The sequence below is a fragment of the Scardinius erythrophthalmus genome (genome assembly GCF_964197995.2).
Source record: "Scardinius erythrophthalmus genome assembly, chromosome: 13".
Classification (NCBI taxonomy): Eukaryota; Metazoa; Chordata; class Actinopteri; order Cypriniformes; family Leuciscidae; genus Scardinius; species Scardinius erythrophthalmus.
In genome coordinates this window covers 30,141,635-30,158,666 of record NC_138233.1, presented here as the reverse complement: position 1 = coordinate 30,158,666, position 17,032 = coordinate 30,141,635, and the positions used below count along the sequence as shown (strand labels likewise).

At 37.1% G+C, this 17,032-nt stretch overlaps 2 protein-coding genes across 5 annotated transcripts in view; both read right to left on the bottom strand.

Annotated features, from left to right (window-relative positions):
- The window catches only part of fgfrl1a (fibroblast growth factor receptor like 1a), a 78,111-nt gene extending 70,179 nt beyond the window's left edge, over positions 1 to 7,932 (bottom strand). Inside the window, exons 1-2 of the mRNA XM_081383121.1 lie at positions 7,439 to 7,932; positions 7,035 to 7,131 (exon numbers count right to left, since the gene is read on the bottom strand). Coding sequence (XP_081239247.1) covers positions 7,035 to 7,098 — 64 coding nt within the window. The 5' untranslated portion in view covers positions 7,099 to 7,131; positions 7,439 to 7,932. The remainder of the gene's footprint in view (positions 1 to 7,034; positions 7,132 to 7,438) is intronic.
- Positions 7,933 to 9,652: 1,720 nt separating this feature from the next.
- rnf4 (ring finger protein 4) lies at positions 9,653 to 15,909 on the bottom strand. 4 transcript variants are annotated; one of them, XM_081381888.1, is made up of 8 exons: positions 15,785 to 15,857; positions 15,161 to 15,247; positions 14,877 to 15,003; positions 12,760 to 12,836; positions 12,611 to 12,623; positions 12,332 to 12,455; positions 11,827 to 11,878; positions 9,653 to 10,770 (listed from the first exon to the last, which is right to left on the bottom strand). In XM_081381888.1, the coding sequence occupies exons 2-8, from the start codon at positions 15,170 to 15,172 to the stop codon at positions 10,621 to 10,623; spliced, it is 555 nt and encodes a 184-aa protein (XP_081238014.1). In that variant the 5' UTR covers positions 15,173 to 15,247; positions 15,785 to 15,857; the 3' UTR covers positions 9,653 to 10,620. The 4 variants fall into 4 exon arrangements, with proteins under 4 accessions (XP_081238014.1, XP_081238015.1, XP_081238016.1 ...); XM_081381889.1 differs by lacking the exon at positions 12,611 to 12,623 and having other exon boundaries at positions 12,756 to 12,836; positions 15,785 to 15,873; XM_081381890.1 differs by lacking the exon at positions 12,611 to 12,623 and having other exon boundaries at positions 12,756 to 12,836; positions 15,622 to 15,798.
- Positions 15,910 to 17,032: the final 1,123 nt, after the last annotated feature.

Here is a 17,032-nt window from a genome sequence, read left to right as displayed (position 1 = left end):
GGGAGGCGTCCCAGACAGCGCAGAGGAGCGGCGAGCCAACAAGTCCGAATCGCAAAACGGAAAGCGCTTGGAAGAGTGACGTTCAGGCAGACAAAACAGGAGAAATGTTATTGTAAGACCTCTGTTGTGGGGTCAGGCATGCAACCCAATCTGGCCTTCTCTCTGGTCCTCTACACTGACCTTTGACCTTTTCTGCTGAGCACTGGCCAAACACAGACCACCGGCCCAACACAATGAGCTATTCAGCCTATGCTACGACCAGGAAGTGCGAGTGAGCGTGTGAAACATGTAGGACTGATTCCCAGCAGCTATCAGCGGACTGCTTAACGAGCTTCACATTTGACTGAGATTTACTGCTTTGGGACACGCCATTTGTAAATTTGCTATTATAAGAGGAATTTAGGAGCTGGACAATGAATGTGTGGATGACATCTGTAATCGGCTTTCAAATTCCAGTCTGGGACAACCTACATACTGGTCACCAGGCTTGGAAATTAATTGGGGTAATAGGGGCAAAAACGGCACCAAAATGAGCAGAAATGCCCTGCAAATTCAAGATAATTGAATGGCTGTCATGATTAAAATGAAATGTGAAAATGAATGAAAAGTGTCGATTGTTGCTTTACAATTAGATATACAATTCTAGATATACAATCTTTTTTCTTTTGCAGTGCTGAGCAATATAAACAACCACACAATTTTCTTATGAATGTGATGCCCAAACAGAGGCGTTTCGATTCTGAAAATGTTTTGTTCAGAGCACTAACTGATTTCTGCACTCTTGCAAAGTCTCTCATCATAAACAACAAAATGCAGATACAATGTAAGTAAGAGATTAATTTTGCGGCGTAGACAGATTCTGTGGTTATTTACGAGAGTGCAGAACTCGCGCTAGACTGAGGTCATGGACCGCTTCCGTGTTCTTTGCTTTCTGTATTTAATTTATTCCCTGTTTGAATAACAATTTTATTTGTCATGCTACTAAAAATAATCAACGTGAAGTCTTGCTTTTCTAATACGTAAAAAGCAATCAACAAATTCATAAACATTTCCTAGCTTTTGTCTGTGTAGACGTCACAGTGCCGTGTCCCCCAAAACAAACTAGTTTTGACCTGAATTAATAGATTTTTGCCAAATTTTGCAGCACTACCCTAGTATGAATTCTTGTTTTTTAATTTATATAAATGTACAATTGTTGTGTAAATACATGTATGCCAGCTTTAAGCAGCATTAAACATAAATGCCATGTCAGATCAGCTTCTGTTCCACCTTTGTAGTTGTTGATGTTGATCAAATTTTAATGGTAACAGTCTTTACTATAGTATACTGACCGATTGGCAAGTTATTGGTTAAATGTAAGCATTTGACTTAAAGGACAGTGCAGATACATTCAATGAACTAATTATAAAAATTGCCCTTCCAAAGGCAAAACAATTGACCTGTAAATCAAATATTGGCTCTTAATGGAAAAGTTCATTCCTTTCCCTGCTGGGCACAGCTGCTCGGTGGACTCATACTTCTAGTCACACATTTAGCTAAATGTTTGTGCAACCCCCAATTCAATTTGGGCTGTTTTTCCTCTTTTCACACTCCCATCATTACGAGCACCTCCCCCATTGAGTAACAAGATCCCGCACCAGCATCCAGGCACCGTGAGGCACCAAACCCAGAGAAGGAACTCCCAACCTGAACTGCAGGATCTGTGAAGCTCTATTAGCCACCATAAGAGTCACCATATGCCACTCATCCAGTGACCTTTTGGTCTTTTTTATGGCCTAATCAAAATCACATCAGCCAGAGTGACACAGATCAATTGTGATTTCATAACATAATCCTTCATCAGTGTCTCAAGTCATCCAAATAATCCACAAACCAGTCAGACAATAGTTATATACCGACAAACTTGTCTGGCCAACATTAGGCCATTTTGAGATGGTTGGCATCAATTGCTAGCCATCCCTGGTTTACTATCCCTGGTGTGTTAGCATCCAAAATCTAAGGTATATATATTTATTTTAAATATTTTTAGTGATTTTTTGAGTAAACTGTGTAAAATAAATAATTTCAAATCTCACACTTGCTTATGACTCATTTGCTATAATGAAATCCTAAAAATGTATTTACACTACCATTCAAAATTTTAGGGTCAGTAACATTTTATTTATGTGTTTTAAAAGTATCTTTTGCTCATCAAGGCTGCATTTATTAAAAATAAAGTAAAAACAGTAATTTTGTGAAATATTCTTACAATTTTAAATAACTGTTTCCTATTGTAATATATTTTAAAATGTAATTTATTCCTGTGATACAGAACTGCATAATTTCAGCATCATTACTCCAGTCTTCAGTGTCACATGATCCTTCAGAAATCATTCTGAGGGTATGTTTACACTAAACCATTTTCAACTGAAAACAGAAAAAAAAACTTTTCATGCATTTTGGCCATTCATTTACAAGACAACAGCGTTTTGGAGGCCCGAAAATGCAAGCTTTTGAAAAAGGGTTTCAAAGTGCAAGGTTGTGAAAATGATGCCTTTACCGTCTCCATACCGTCTTTACAAAAATGTTTTGTGACACACAAGTTTGTGAATTTGTGAAAATGGTGACATGCGTATGACATGTTTGCGGGGTTTTTCTTGACAAAGGGACGTCGCCAACTACTGGCCTGGCATGCATAATACAGCCTTTTTAGTCATTATTGCAGATCCATGTGGATGGGGATCATTTTGACAATTTTGTCGTCTGTTTTAAGTACCACCGATTTGCAGAGTATTATCAATGTTGGAAACAGTTGTGCTGCTTCATATTTTTGTGAAAAACATATTTTTTTTTCCTTTCAAGATGAAAAGAAAGATCAAAAGAACAGCATATTTAAAATATAATTGTGTAACATTATAAATGTCTTTCCTGTCTTTTTTTAAAAACAATTTAATGCATTTTTCCTGAATGAAAGTATCTTTTTTTTTTAAAAATCCTAAAAGTCTTAGTAAATAACTGACCAAAACAGTCATTAATTGACTGATACACTTTTTATTTTCAAAAGAGTTGAATAATTAATTAAGAATAAATTAAAACGAGTTGTACAAAACCAACATCTATTTCAATTGGATCTAAAGGCATTTGATTTAATTTTTTTTTTTCATGGTCTGTTATACAGCTCATACAGCGTCCTGGTAAAACAAATGACACCGTTTATGTTCCCCAACCATTTTTCCGCCTCATTACAGAAGAATGTCCCTCACAGTCTATTGCAAATGGGAGTTAGGTGACACAAAAATGGCCACTATGTAAACACCATTTGACTTCAATAACTACTTTATTGGTCCCACTTAACAGCCATTCTTTGAGTCTTCCTCAATGGAAATGAGATTTACAGCCTTCTTTACTTATACCGGTTATCCTCACGATAAACCATGCATTCAACCATCTAATTGGTACTAGACTGCGCTTCGGTTTAGACCGTAACTCATGCTGCACAACTAGAGGAAGTTTGAGGATAAAGGAAAACTGATAATCAACCCACTGTTTTGACAGTGGGATGAATGGAGCTACCAACTGTAACACCTGCATGTTTCTTAAACACAGTAAATTAACTTCCTGGACGTTTTGCTGGTGATAAACCATGAGGTGGAAAAAAGGAAAAGCTAAAAAAAGAAGATAAATTGAAGGGGGGAGGGGAGGTGGGGACTTGGTTTTGTGACTCTAGTATTTTTTTTCCCAGAGATTTAGATTTAATGCCCCTCAGATTGGAGGTCATAAGGGTGTTTATTTTGCAAGCAGACCATCTGACTGTTTGCTCCATTGAGATTTTAGATCCACACATCTTAGTGAGTATCGACATATGCTTCAAGGGTGGTCCACATCAGTGTAAACAAATCAGCGTGTGCCTACAAACACTTCAGCCCATCTTCAGAGCTCACCATATGTTCCCAAAACACTCTTCTATATCCCTGCAACTGTGTTCCCTACTAAAATACCCACACACAAGCCCAATTCTTAAGTAAATATGTGAACAGCAATTTCTGCATTGTTAAAAGAAGCACACACAAAGATATGTTTGTATAGTATGAGCAAATGTTGATCCATTTCAGAGGATATAATTCATGTCGATATGATTGAGAAAACAAAAATGGGAAGCTGTAACTTACAAGGCTTGAGGGTCTTAATTACAGTCTCCCAGTGTCTAACACACAATGATATCCATTCAAGCTACAAGGCCATTGTATCATATAAACTGCACACTTTAAGGTTTTTCCTGTGGACAAATTGTTGAAATTCCACATGGGATTGTAAAACTCTGCTTCTGGCATGGCTGGTGAACGGGTCGAAAGTGATTCAGATGGGATTGGATGCATGTTGCATTTACGTACATTCAAAATCGCCAGCTGGAACAAGCGGCCAGTGGGAGGAATCGGAGGTTAATTCTTCTACCTCGAAATGCCTGGACCCGTAAACACAGCAAAGGCTGCACAACTGTAAAGTTTCTTTGGAAGCGCTGCACAAACTATACTTCCTTTAACAACGGAAAATATTTGTCATCTGATGTGAAGAACTCCCCTCACGTCAAGGACAGAGCAACCTTACAGGTCCTGCGCTATCACTCCCAAATAACTGGAGTACTGTTGTAATCTTATTCCAAATCAAATAAAGTGGAAAATGCTAAAGAAACACTAAAGAACCTTTATTGTCAAAATTCTAAATCCTTTACTTTCGTAATGAACGTTGCAGGCTTTACGGTGTACAGTTCATCAGTGCACATTATTATATCAAAGAAAATCTGAGGTGAAAAAATTGTCTTCCTTTTTCATCTGAATGAAATACCTTTTCCACAGACATTACCAATAAAGCCAATACACTTATCAATTCTACCCCTAGGCTTTGTTTTGGTTTGTAACAACAAAAAAATTCCGGATGGAGAAAATAAAGTCAAAAATAAAATGGCTTGTGAATGCAGTTTCATGTTGACATTAATATACTGGTCCCATGTAAGATGTAGCTGTATGAGTTGTAATAAAGTACAAAAACAGAGTAAAACATTTATGTCACTTCTGTCAGATGGTTCAGTATTTAAAGGGATCTGAAATAAAAATTATGTCATTATTTACTAACCCTCATTTTGTTCCAAACCCATAAGGCTGTCAGTCATCTTCAAACTACAAATTAAGAAGTTTTTCATGAAACCTGAGAGATTTTTGTCCCACTATTATAAGTTCATTCCATCAAAACTCTGATGGTTCAAAACATTCATAAAGAGATTGTAAAAGTAATACAAATGAATCAATGGTTTAATCCAAGCCTTCTGAAGAGAAATGACCATTTTATGTGATGAACAGATTTTATTCAGGCTTTTATTCACGTCAAATATGGTCAACGGCAGCTCAACCGTGCGTGACACGTGAGAACAAATCTTATAGGTTCTGATGTGTCAAGCAAGTACATTTGAGCTTCCAGTTACCGCATTTGATGTGCTCTATGTAAAGCGCGTTAAGAATACAGAATTGTATTTTTTAGCTAAACTAACCCTTTAAGGGCAATTAATTCCACTCAGATTTGCATTTTGGGAGAATTGAGATCTTTGAACCCAAGCATTCAACTGCTCTTAAAAATAAAGGTTCCTTTATGAGAAAATGCAACTATCATTGAACAATCTTCATTGCTCCATCAGTCACGTTCTATGTTACAAGTGTAACATCATATTTCACCCGCATCTTTGAGCCTCAGATACGATCGAGGCGGCAAATTGTCTGCATTTGCTTACAAACACAAATCTGTCTGACTTGGGAGGAATACCTTAGGTATTGCACAGCAAACAAACATAATTGGCTAATCTAATCGCATTGCTTTCTGCATTTCTGTTTACTTTTGGCTAAGCATCTCCATGAAGGCCAGGGCTATGTGACCGTGAATGCCACATTGTTCAGGGCCCCTCACAGATGCAATCTGCACAGACGTCGCTCTCTGTTGCTCTCTCTCTCTCTCTTTCTCTCTCGCGCCAGCTCCGGTGACAGGCTGTTGAGTCTGAGGTGTACGCTAACGCTAAAGGGAGACTCCATCACGCTTCACATGCAGCCCTGATGGAGTGGAGGCAGTGAGCTGTACTATCTGCCCATCAGCGGCCCCGGCCCCCATTCAACCCATTCTGAATGGAAATGATGGTTCATTTCAGTCGAAAAGGAAGACCGGAGAACTGCTATTGCGAGAGGACTGCATTCAGCAAACAATGCCAGTGACATAACCTGAAAGTCTCAAGCTCTCAATCTGGTCCTGAACTCAATAGACAGGTTAAAGGAATCCTTTAAAGTCCATGGCAATGAATTTCAACTCGGTAAATGCAAGAGATGGACTGAATTTAGACGGTTTCAGGCTATCATTTAAAATCAGGTTTTAAATCACGTTTAGCATATCAATAGAATATCACATCTGATTAATGAGTCAACTGAACCATCACAACTAAACCTGGAAAGTGATTTCTTTTCTTTTTCTTTTTTTCATAGGGAACATAATACCAAACATATTGCAGTTAAATCTAACATCAAATAAAGACCAATAAGTCACATTAAGGTTGAAAGAAATAATAATAATAAAAGCAGCTGAATGATTCTTGCCAATCTTTGAACATTAAAGGGAACATTTTGGATAGGTTGTAAAGCACATTACTTGATGAATTTATACTAGGTGGACTTAGTCTAAAGTTTTGAAACCTGACAAGTTTGTTACCTTATAAGCTTAAATGATTTGCAGTTACACTTTTTAATATAAATCTTGATCATACTGACAAGCACACGACATGCATGTGACTATTTAGTGACTGTAACTAGAACAACAATAAACTCAACCTGTAGTGACACAAATACTTCTAAACTGTTTATTAACTATTTCCCCGCTAGCGTTTTTTTCAACCAAGAATATTAAAATATGAAATGATTAAAACAAAATAATTTAATTTCTTTGACATGATGAACCATTTACCACGAATCGCTGTAATGGCTTAATCCCCCCATACATTTTACAAGGGCAAATATACTTTTACTCACCTCTAGCGCAGTCTGTTATGAAAATAATGTCAAAAATGAAGAAAACAATCCAAAAGAGTTCCATGATGTCCCTATTAAAGCACTCTGGTTCTTCAATCTATAAAAGAAAGAAATCTTTTAGTGAGAACAAGAACTGGTGAATCAATACCAGAGCAATGCAAAAACTCTAATGAACTGCTGCACCGTTGTAAACGTGTGTAGGATTGAATTACAATTCTAACACAACTTCAGTTGTCTTATAAAGTTTCAGTTAAATCACAACACAGCACAACTTGCTGCAAGGATATATTAATGCATGCAATAACAGCGCATGTCCAAAAAAAGCGGTTTCAAGTGGCTAAAAGGTACATTTTAAAACATAAAACATGCAATAAAATATCTTAAGTCAAAAATACAAGACTTACCAAATGCTGAAAACGTTGATAAATCTGTTCCTCGCGACTGATAGATAAAATATCATGCTTACATCCTGTTAAAACACTCCAGACAAATCATGCCAATGTACACTGGACGCTACGTCAGAAATCCTCACGCACGCAACACTGGATCCAGTGAATTCAATAGGTTTAATTATCACGCGCAACTGTATTCCTGAACGCTCTGACGTCATGTATTTTCGCGCGACACTTTTTAATTCACGCGCTGATCGCCGTAAACTTCTGTTGATGACAGTCACCGCGCGCTGTGTCGCGCAAGCACTTCAGATCACAGCGACTTCATCTCCAAGTTTCGTTTGATAACAAAACACACAAGACAAATTATTTACAGCACCGAAATTTGTATCAAAACGGTTTTTTAAATACCGTTAACTAAATATTCTGCAGTCCAGACACACGCTACACACACACACACACACACAGAGTGTGAGACGGTCCAGCCCTACGGCCAACTTTAGACCAATCACATCGAGCCAATTCACTCTCACTGTTTAACTCTTTAATAATAATAATAATAATAATAGACTAGATAAAACAACATATTACTTAATATTATATTATTTATTATGGTTATTTGTATTAGATTATATATTTATATTTGCTGTGAATAACTGAAATCACAATTTTAACAGCAAAACGTAATTTTACCACGTTCTAAGTCCAATTAAAAAATAGACCTGAACAAATGTCATTTGCAACTGTCTGACATTATAAAAGACCTATAAAAATAATTACACACCCAATCACACTAGCGAGCATTTGAGTGGCCTAAGTGATAGTATCAACTAAAATCTGCAAAGTCTTAACATGGGAGACCCCCAGTAAACAAAGCTTTAGAGAGACAGCTGGAATAATATCTCACAGCTGGCTATTTTACCTTCTCATAGGTTTTTAAATGTGTTGTTATACTCTAATGCAGATCCTGGGCACATGTGGTACACATATTCATCTAATGTAAATATGTGAGTGTTGTGCTTTGTAGACAAGTTTGTACAATTATGCACATATGTTGTTGCACACATTTAGATAGAGTTAATAAAGACAATTTGTTTGTGGACTAATAAAGTGTAAAAAAAGAAGAAAAACAATCCAGCAAAAGCCCCAGACCAAACAAAGCTCATCTAAACTGGGCTCATCACTGCCCTCAGCTGGGGAGAAGAAATCCTACAAACCAGCGACCAACAATACTTGCTAAACGTGCTTTACATTTAAGAACACGTGCCGCCATCTTGTGGTGAATTCTTATACTGTCAAGATGAAACGAGCAAGGTCGTATTGTTTTAAACTATTTTATAAAGTTCATATATATATATTGCTGGATAGATTACTTACTTACACATTGTAGTCCATTAATGAATACAAATTACATGATGAAAACAAAATTTACATAGATTTGAATAGGACATTCTTGTACTACAGTGATATAAAAAAAAACCAAGTGCATTAAACATTACATTACATCAGGGTTCCCCAAACTGGGGTTTGTGAAGAAACCACAGTGGGTCTATAAGGTAAAAAGGTAATAATTAAACCATAAAATGTAAGATTTTAAAATGAAAAATAAATAAATAAATAAATGAAGACTTTCTGAACATATATAAGCAATAGGCTGTTATAGATAGGACAAGTTAAAAGATAAAAAAGAATTGGTGAGAATCAAATTAAATTATGAATAATTTCCTGCCAAGTAATCATGTAATAAATTAAAATATAACTGTCATCTGATTATGAGTATTTTAAAATGTAATCTAGTTACAAGTATATCATTTTTTTAATCTGATTACATAATCCAGATTACATATAATTAGTTACTACCCTGCACTATATGTACACACACACACACACACACACACACACACACAACTGCGTAACAAAATAACTAAACATTTTAAATGAAAACCTAACATAAAAAAGCTAATACAAAATATTAATACATTCTAGAATAGTATATGAGTAAGTAAAGAATAATTGACAACGGGCCATTGAGTTATTAGAAAATACACTATTACATTATTTTCTAATAACTCAACGGACGGGTCAATTATTCACATACACTATGATTGCCACACCTCAAGACATTATTCAGATGCATTTCAAGACATTTGTCAGGTTTTTTTGTCCTCTTTTAACAATCCGTTGTTTATCAAAATGTCTTAAACCCCATGAAATAAAGCACACAATCAGTGATCAAAACGTTTATTGAAATAAATGTTATGGTCTTTACAATACTAACGCCTCTTAACTTACAGGTCCTTTATACATGAAAATATATACAAATATCAACATTTAACATGTATATAGTTGGGCAAACAAGCCTTGCTAGCTTCAGTCCCGGGTCACCCACCCACTGCTAACCGGTCAGCAAATTAGCATTTTAAAAGTGCTTCTGAGATGAAAGCGCGATCAGGACGACACATTTACAGTGTTGACCAGCAATCATTGTTCCTTCAAATATTTATCTGAATACACTGAATGACAAATAATGAATCTAAATATTAATTCCCATCAAATAAAGAGATAATGAATAACAAGTTAACTGTGAGTGACAGTTAAAGCTAACAAGTCTATACAGATAAATGAGAGCAGGTACAGGGAAGGGCGACCTCATTGTCCATCAATGCGCCCCATTCACTAAAAGCTCACAAATTTCACTGACAAATTTCACTAAACAAGAATTGAGACCACCACAGCACTGAGCCATTTTCTTCTCAAGACTAAACTAACATTACTAGATGCTACTGTGATGGTTGGTCACTCATTTTCATTCAAACTGGATCCTAAATCCTCAATACTAAAACGGGGCAGAGTTGAGTGACCGAAAAAAAAGAGAAAAAAGGGGGAAATATTATTATAGCAGCCAAGACCTCAAACCCAGACTACCCAATGTCAGTTTATATTCCCAATACCTCTAAACTTCAAAACAGTGTTTGTGTTCACAATTTAAAAATACTCAATCCTAGACAAAGTGCCCTTTCAGTTCCAACAAAATCACACAAGGTCGTCTTTTTCTGTTGTTGTGCCAAATATCATCTCGGCACTGATGTGTCAAATATGAAACAGCCAGTGAAAACATAGAGGTGTGCAGTTGTTTGACTAGAACGTACTGCAGAAATTGAGACGCTGATCTCAGCGAGTTGCTTGTCTTATCATTAGATATATATTGGGTGATATTGTTTTTGTGTGAGTTTCTTTCTACATGTAGGGCAGCTGTGAGCTCTGCTGAGAGAGTCGCGGATGCACTGACTGCAGAAAAGGTGCCCGCACTTCGTGGAGACCATGAGCCGACCGCTGTCAATGATCTGGGAACGGGATCAAAGATTTATTTACAAAGTCAGATGGTTTATTTAACCAGAGAAATACATCATATTATAGACTAGAAGAAATATTTATAGTTCAATTCAATCATTTCATCCAAAATCAAAACGATTCATCATTAAAGGCCTGTTCACACCAAGGATATCAATTCAGTAAAACGATAACGATACGGTTCCAAAAATTTGTTCCATAAATGAAAAAGAATAACACACCACAACTATAACAATAACGGCACAGAGAGGAATATTGCTGGAATCACTTTCAGAAATATAAACATTATAAAACATTATAAAACATTATAAAACATTTATAACCACACAGCATCATTATTTCTGTGTTACAGTAATTCAAATTTTCACAGAAGTACTGGGAATAACAGGTTATGGTTTGATGTGTATGGTAGGGATCAAAATAGAGTAAATCACCTTTTGAAAATAAGTTGATGATTAAAATAAAGATTTTATCAATTACATTTTTACACCAGTAGGTGGCGACAAGTGACAGATGTACTTGTCATTGAATCATTCATTCATTCAAGAGATTTGTTCAAAAACTCTGATTCATTCAGTAATGGAATAAGTGAATCTTTATTAGCCACTCATTGATTCAAACCGATTTAAAAAATATATATTTTCTTTTTAATAGATTGCACATTTTGTAAGAACTTCTAGTAAATTACATGTTATTTAATATTTTGTTTAGTTGTCTATTCAGAATCGTGTTCTTGATTTTTTTATTTTTACTATCCAAAATGTTCCAGAAAAGCCAATTCACACGGCATCATCTATGGAAGCTGTTTCCGCCACAGAATGAAACATAAAAAAGGAAATTGCGACTATCTCACAATTCTGACTTTTACATTCGTGAGCTCTGATCCGACAAAACCCGATGAAGTTTCTGTTGCCGTAGGTCGGCGTTTGTTTGTGCAGTGTGAATTGGCCTTAAATGATGGCTATAACTCATGAAGAGAGATTGCCCAGGTACTGGACCGAGTTGTTGTAATGCGCATGTGTCAAATGAAACTGCATATAAGGACTTACCTCTGAATAAGCATCCATGCAAACAGGACAGCTAACGGCTCCTGGTGTAGACCTACAGCCAACACAACACCACAAAACAAGTCAACACGAGAAGATGGAGAAATACACACTGATCTAGACATTACTGTTGTGTAGAAGTTCACAAAGCTGCACCCACAACATTTACATGCAAGGATGAAGACTATTGTTTAGCATATGTCATGTCACCTGCATTTATACAGCGCTTTTAAACATAAATTGTTTCAAAGCATCTTTACAGTGATAATAGGAAATTAAAGTAACAGAGATTGTTTTGGTTTTACAGCAGCTCTAGAATAAAGTTATTGTCCAGCTAAAGTACGTTTTTTGATTGATTCACTTCCGCTGTAAAAAAATATATATATATTAATTTAGGGGCCGCTTACACGACACCGTTTCAACTGAAAACAGAAAACTTTTTGGTGGCACTGAAATAGGTTTCAAGACTCATAGGCTGATCTAGTCTGTGTGAGGAGCATGGATGTACCTGGCCCGTGAGCTGGCATGCAGGGTGGACAGTAAACCTGGACTGAGTCTGAGACTGGACTCTTCCTCTTCATCACTGCTCAGAACGTAACTCTCTGTGCCCGGTCCACGTCTGCTCTGCACACCTGCAACACAAACATGAATGTTACTCACCTCACTGCCACAACAATAAGTATTCTGCATTCTGTCATATCATATGATAATATGCTTTTATCAAAAACGACTCACAAATGAGAAGTTTAATTACATCAACAAAAGAAAAAACAAAGTGATACATTACCATCTTCCACAACCTTGATCCCATGAGACGCGAGAAAAGGGAGAGACAGAATTCATTAAAAAACCCCGTAACAATACCAACACAACCAAAGAATGGAAAGCACATGCTTCAGTCAAACCTATAATATAGTACAAGAGTTGAAGACTCACCACAATAGAATCATTATTGGTGAGGTCAACAACCGCAGTTTCAGACCCCTCACACGTTAAATCTACTACATCTTCACCTTGGACAAGACAGCATGAAAGAGAAACACGTTAGCAGTCTAGATCAGGAGACATTTAGTGAGAAGCTACGGGCCTGTTTACACCTGGTCACTTCATGCATTTTTACTGATCGGCTAGCTAACCTTTTTGTTAAAACTCTTCCATTTACACTTGGCCACATAAACGTGTTTATTTCTCATCATCTCATTTCAATATCAAAGCCAGCAATAGGAGAGAGAGCGGCATCAGCAGTGGTGGGATCATTTAGTCTCTACTTTAATTTGCACGTCGGTTTGCAACTCAGCTGGTGGCCCAAATCTGTGTTGCAGTATCGCTGTCATGTGACTACAGGGAAACGGGAGCCTATAACAGGCCCTTGTTTTTACCATTTTGGGAGGAGTAAAATGTACATATGTGACTTCAACAACCAGATGGATTTATACTTGTCCAGTTTCGTTTGGAATGTGTCTCAAACCACCTCCTGAAGTGGTTTGAGTGATCGGATTTAAATCCGTTTAAGAGGGCATTTACAACAGTTGCATAAACAGCCATTATGTTAAGACTGTGTCTTAAGAACTAGTGTGAAAAAATAGCACTTAGTTGGGGTAATCAGTCTTACTTTTCGGTATCAAATTAGACCAATCCACGATTTTATGTAACTGACTTGAAAAAGAAATGAACAGTCTTGAAGGAAAAAAAAAAGATGACTAACTTGTAAGACTAGTCTTAGCAGTTTATGCATCTGGTCAGGTCTTTCCAGGATCAAATAGCTATCTGGTCAGAGAAAATGCATGAAGTGACCAGGTGTAAACAGGCCCTAAATCTGTCAGGGAATTCTTTTAAATTACAGTTCCAAAAAAAAAAAAAAAAAAAAAAAAGATACTACAATTGCTGTTAATTTTTTATTTACTGAAACATTCTAAAGGCCTGTTCACACCGGGAAGAATTTCGCGCGCGATATTCGCCGACGTTTAACACCTCGTGACTAAACAAAGGGCGCCAATGTGAGTGTGCACACCGGCGCGAAAAACGCCACGCGTAAAAGCGTAATTTTTTAAAAAACGCCTCGGGTTCGTTTTTTTGGTTTGACGCGCCGCGTCAAACTATCCGACCAATGAGATTGGTGCTTTTGCTCACGTGTCTGGAGCTTCTGAAGTTACAGTAAAACACAACTTGGGGGCGCTCAAACACAAAACGGTCTGGCCGAGCACACATACGTAACGGCGAAGAAGATATATGCCGAGTAGCGTCTAAACACTGCCGGGAAGAAATAAGACGAGGAAGATGCAAGGCAAGATGAATGTAGAGCTGCTGGTCTCGTTGGTGTCAGAACATAAAGAACTATATGACAAACGCGACAGCGACTACAAAAATCTTGATAAAAGAGAACTGTTATGGAGTGTTATTAAGCGCCATCTAATGTCAGGGAATGAATTTGCATGTTCACTCGGCTCATCGTCAGCGAAAATCGTTTGGGTGTGAACACAAAAAACGCGTTGAAAAACGCTGGCGAATAACGCGCGCCGATATTCGTCCCGGTGTGTACGGGCCTTAAGGCAGACTGAGCACACTTAAAGTCCCGTGAACCGGAAGTTGCAAACGACTTTTCTCCAGTGTTGTGACGTATTTCCCAGTGAAACGGAATATTGAACAGAGGGCAGGGTTTTACTCTAGCGCTCCTCCTCTCCATCTCTGCTCATAGCAGACCAACGGTTTGAGGGGAGTGGTTAAGCGTTTCCCAAACCAAGCCGTCAAACCTACGTCATCAGGGAAGGTCCTCCAATGCAGAGGGGAGGGACATTTTCAGATTTTGATTAAAGATTACAAAGCCAAAAATTTTGATGAATTGTTCACCACAAAACGATCAATTTAGGCAAACAAAGTAAATATGGTCAATTTTGATTTCATGTGGACTTTAAAGATTGTTTCCAACGACTGGAGCAGATTTTACACACCAACTGTGAACACCGATCATAGGGTCTTTCCAGTAAACCACTGTATGTTGTGCTTGATAAATGATACATCATATGAGAAGTGAATGACTCATCTAGCAAACTCACTGTTAGTTCTGTCACTTTCCAGCACATCAATAGTCTCCATCACCGTCTGAGACATCTGGGTCCGGTTCCTCTTTCTGCTGACACGGACTGAACATGCAGTGGATGACGTTCGTCTTTTCCTCTGGGTCTAAACACAGGAGACACAAGTGGTTACCATAGTAAGTTACAGCTGTTATATTACTGTTATTGTTTGGAAGCAGGGAAACTGCCATTCAACAAGCTGCAATAGTTTAAATTTAATCAGCACTAATCACGTGAGTGGTCACATGATCAGCCATACTCACAGCATTACTCATGTTGACTGGTGTTCTCCAATATGCCTCGGAAAATCACTTAGTCAACAGATTATTCCTCGAAACGGATAATAAATGCTAAAACACAAATTAGTCGTATTATAAGGACACAAACTGTTTAGACAAAGTATTTATTTAAATCTTAGTAATTCAGTCTAAAGATGTCCGTTTTTTACTCCCGACGACACATTAAATGACGTGTAGCTTGCTATATTCTCACAAGATAAAACCCTTGTGTCAAATATCGTATGTAAGTTAAATAACTGAGCGAGTTGAATATCTGCATTAGCCAGCTAGCCTTATTTACATGACTAAAATTCATAGAAAACCGTGCATAGTAAGCATGGACAAAAGGCGCGTTTTGTTATTTTGTAAACAATAATAAATACTTCATGTGTTCATTAAAGAGCCCGTCAAAAAGTGTTTTAAATAGTAGCTAGTTCGCTAATTACCTAACATGGTCTCATTGTTAGCTGACAGCTAAGTTAGCTTGATTCTGGAAATGTACGTTTGGTTAAATTATTGTTTAATACATTAGTATATTAGATTTTATATTTAAATATCACATATTAAATCAACATTATCGTCAGTTTAACAGAATAGCCGGTTACATACTCAACACTCTCTCCAGCAGTCAGCCCTTAAAAGCTACAGTAGAATAAGACGCACAGTTCTGCTCCAGTCACAGCGCCACCTGTGGGACTGGAAGTATTCTGGATGAATGTATTTTAATGAACTGCAAATCTTTTCTAGCATCCATAGAGACAGAGCGCATTTAGGCCACGCCCACACCCAGGGGGAAAACAAACCAACCGTCCCCATTGACTTTGCATTGCGAGAGGCTGCCTCCTTGTCATTTCTTGCTTCTAACAAAAGACAAAAAAATGCCTAAAAGCTGCTGTGTGACAAGGTGTACAGCAAACAAGCTAAAAAACCCAGAAATAAGTTTTTATTAGCTCTCGACCCCAAAAAACGAGTGTTTAGGACATAAAAGTGGATACAGGTAGTTGAGACAGAGCGTCACGTGTCTCATTACTCTGAGAACTAACGTACGCCCGCTGGAGGAGACCGTAATCGGCTACACAGGATAGTTTATCTTACAGAAATATAATATATAAAGCTGACATTTGGATATTTGACTCACCAGTGACCAAATGTTTAACTTACTGCACACGTAGTGTATTTTTAGTGCATACTGAGTGTCAGGATCCCACAATTTACCCATTCGTTCCAGCCTGTATCCACTTTTATGTCCTAAACACTCGTTTTTTGGGGTCGACAGCTTATGAAAACTTATTTCTGGGTTTCTTAGCTTGTTTGCTGTACACCTTGTCACATAGCAGCTTTTAGGCATTATTCTGTCTTTTGTTAGAAGCAAGAAATGACAAGGAGGCAGCCTCTCGCAATGCAAAGTCAATGGAGACCGTTGGTTTGTTTTCCCCCTGGGTGGGCGTGGTCTTCAGATTATGACGCGTTGCGCTCTGTCTCTGGGAACATTACAACATAACATGAAACACACACACACACACACATTTATCAACAAATAAATAAATAATTAAAAAAAAAAGAAAAGAAAAAAAGGACAGATATTTTGCCATAAAGCCTTCTGTCTCCATATATTTTTAACGTAAAATTTTGATTAAAATAAACAAATTAGTTAATAAATAAAAATTAATTACAATAAATAAGTAATTAAATAAATATATTGAACAGTACAGTACTATAAAAAAGTAGAAAAAAGAAACATAATAATGCAGCCTAACTCCAACTCATGCTTTGGAGAGTAATATTTTGTAAATAAAGTGGTAAAAATATTATTATTATTATTTGCACAAACAAAGCAATCACATCTCTTCATAAAAC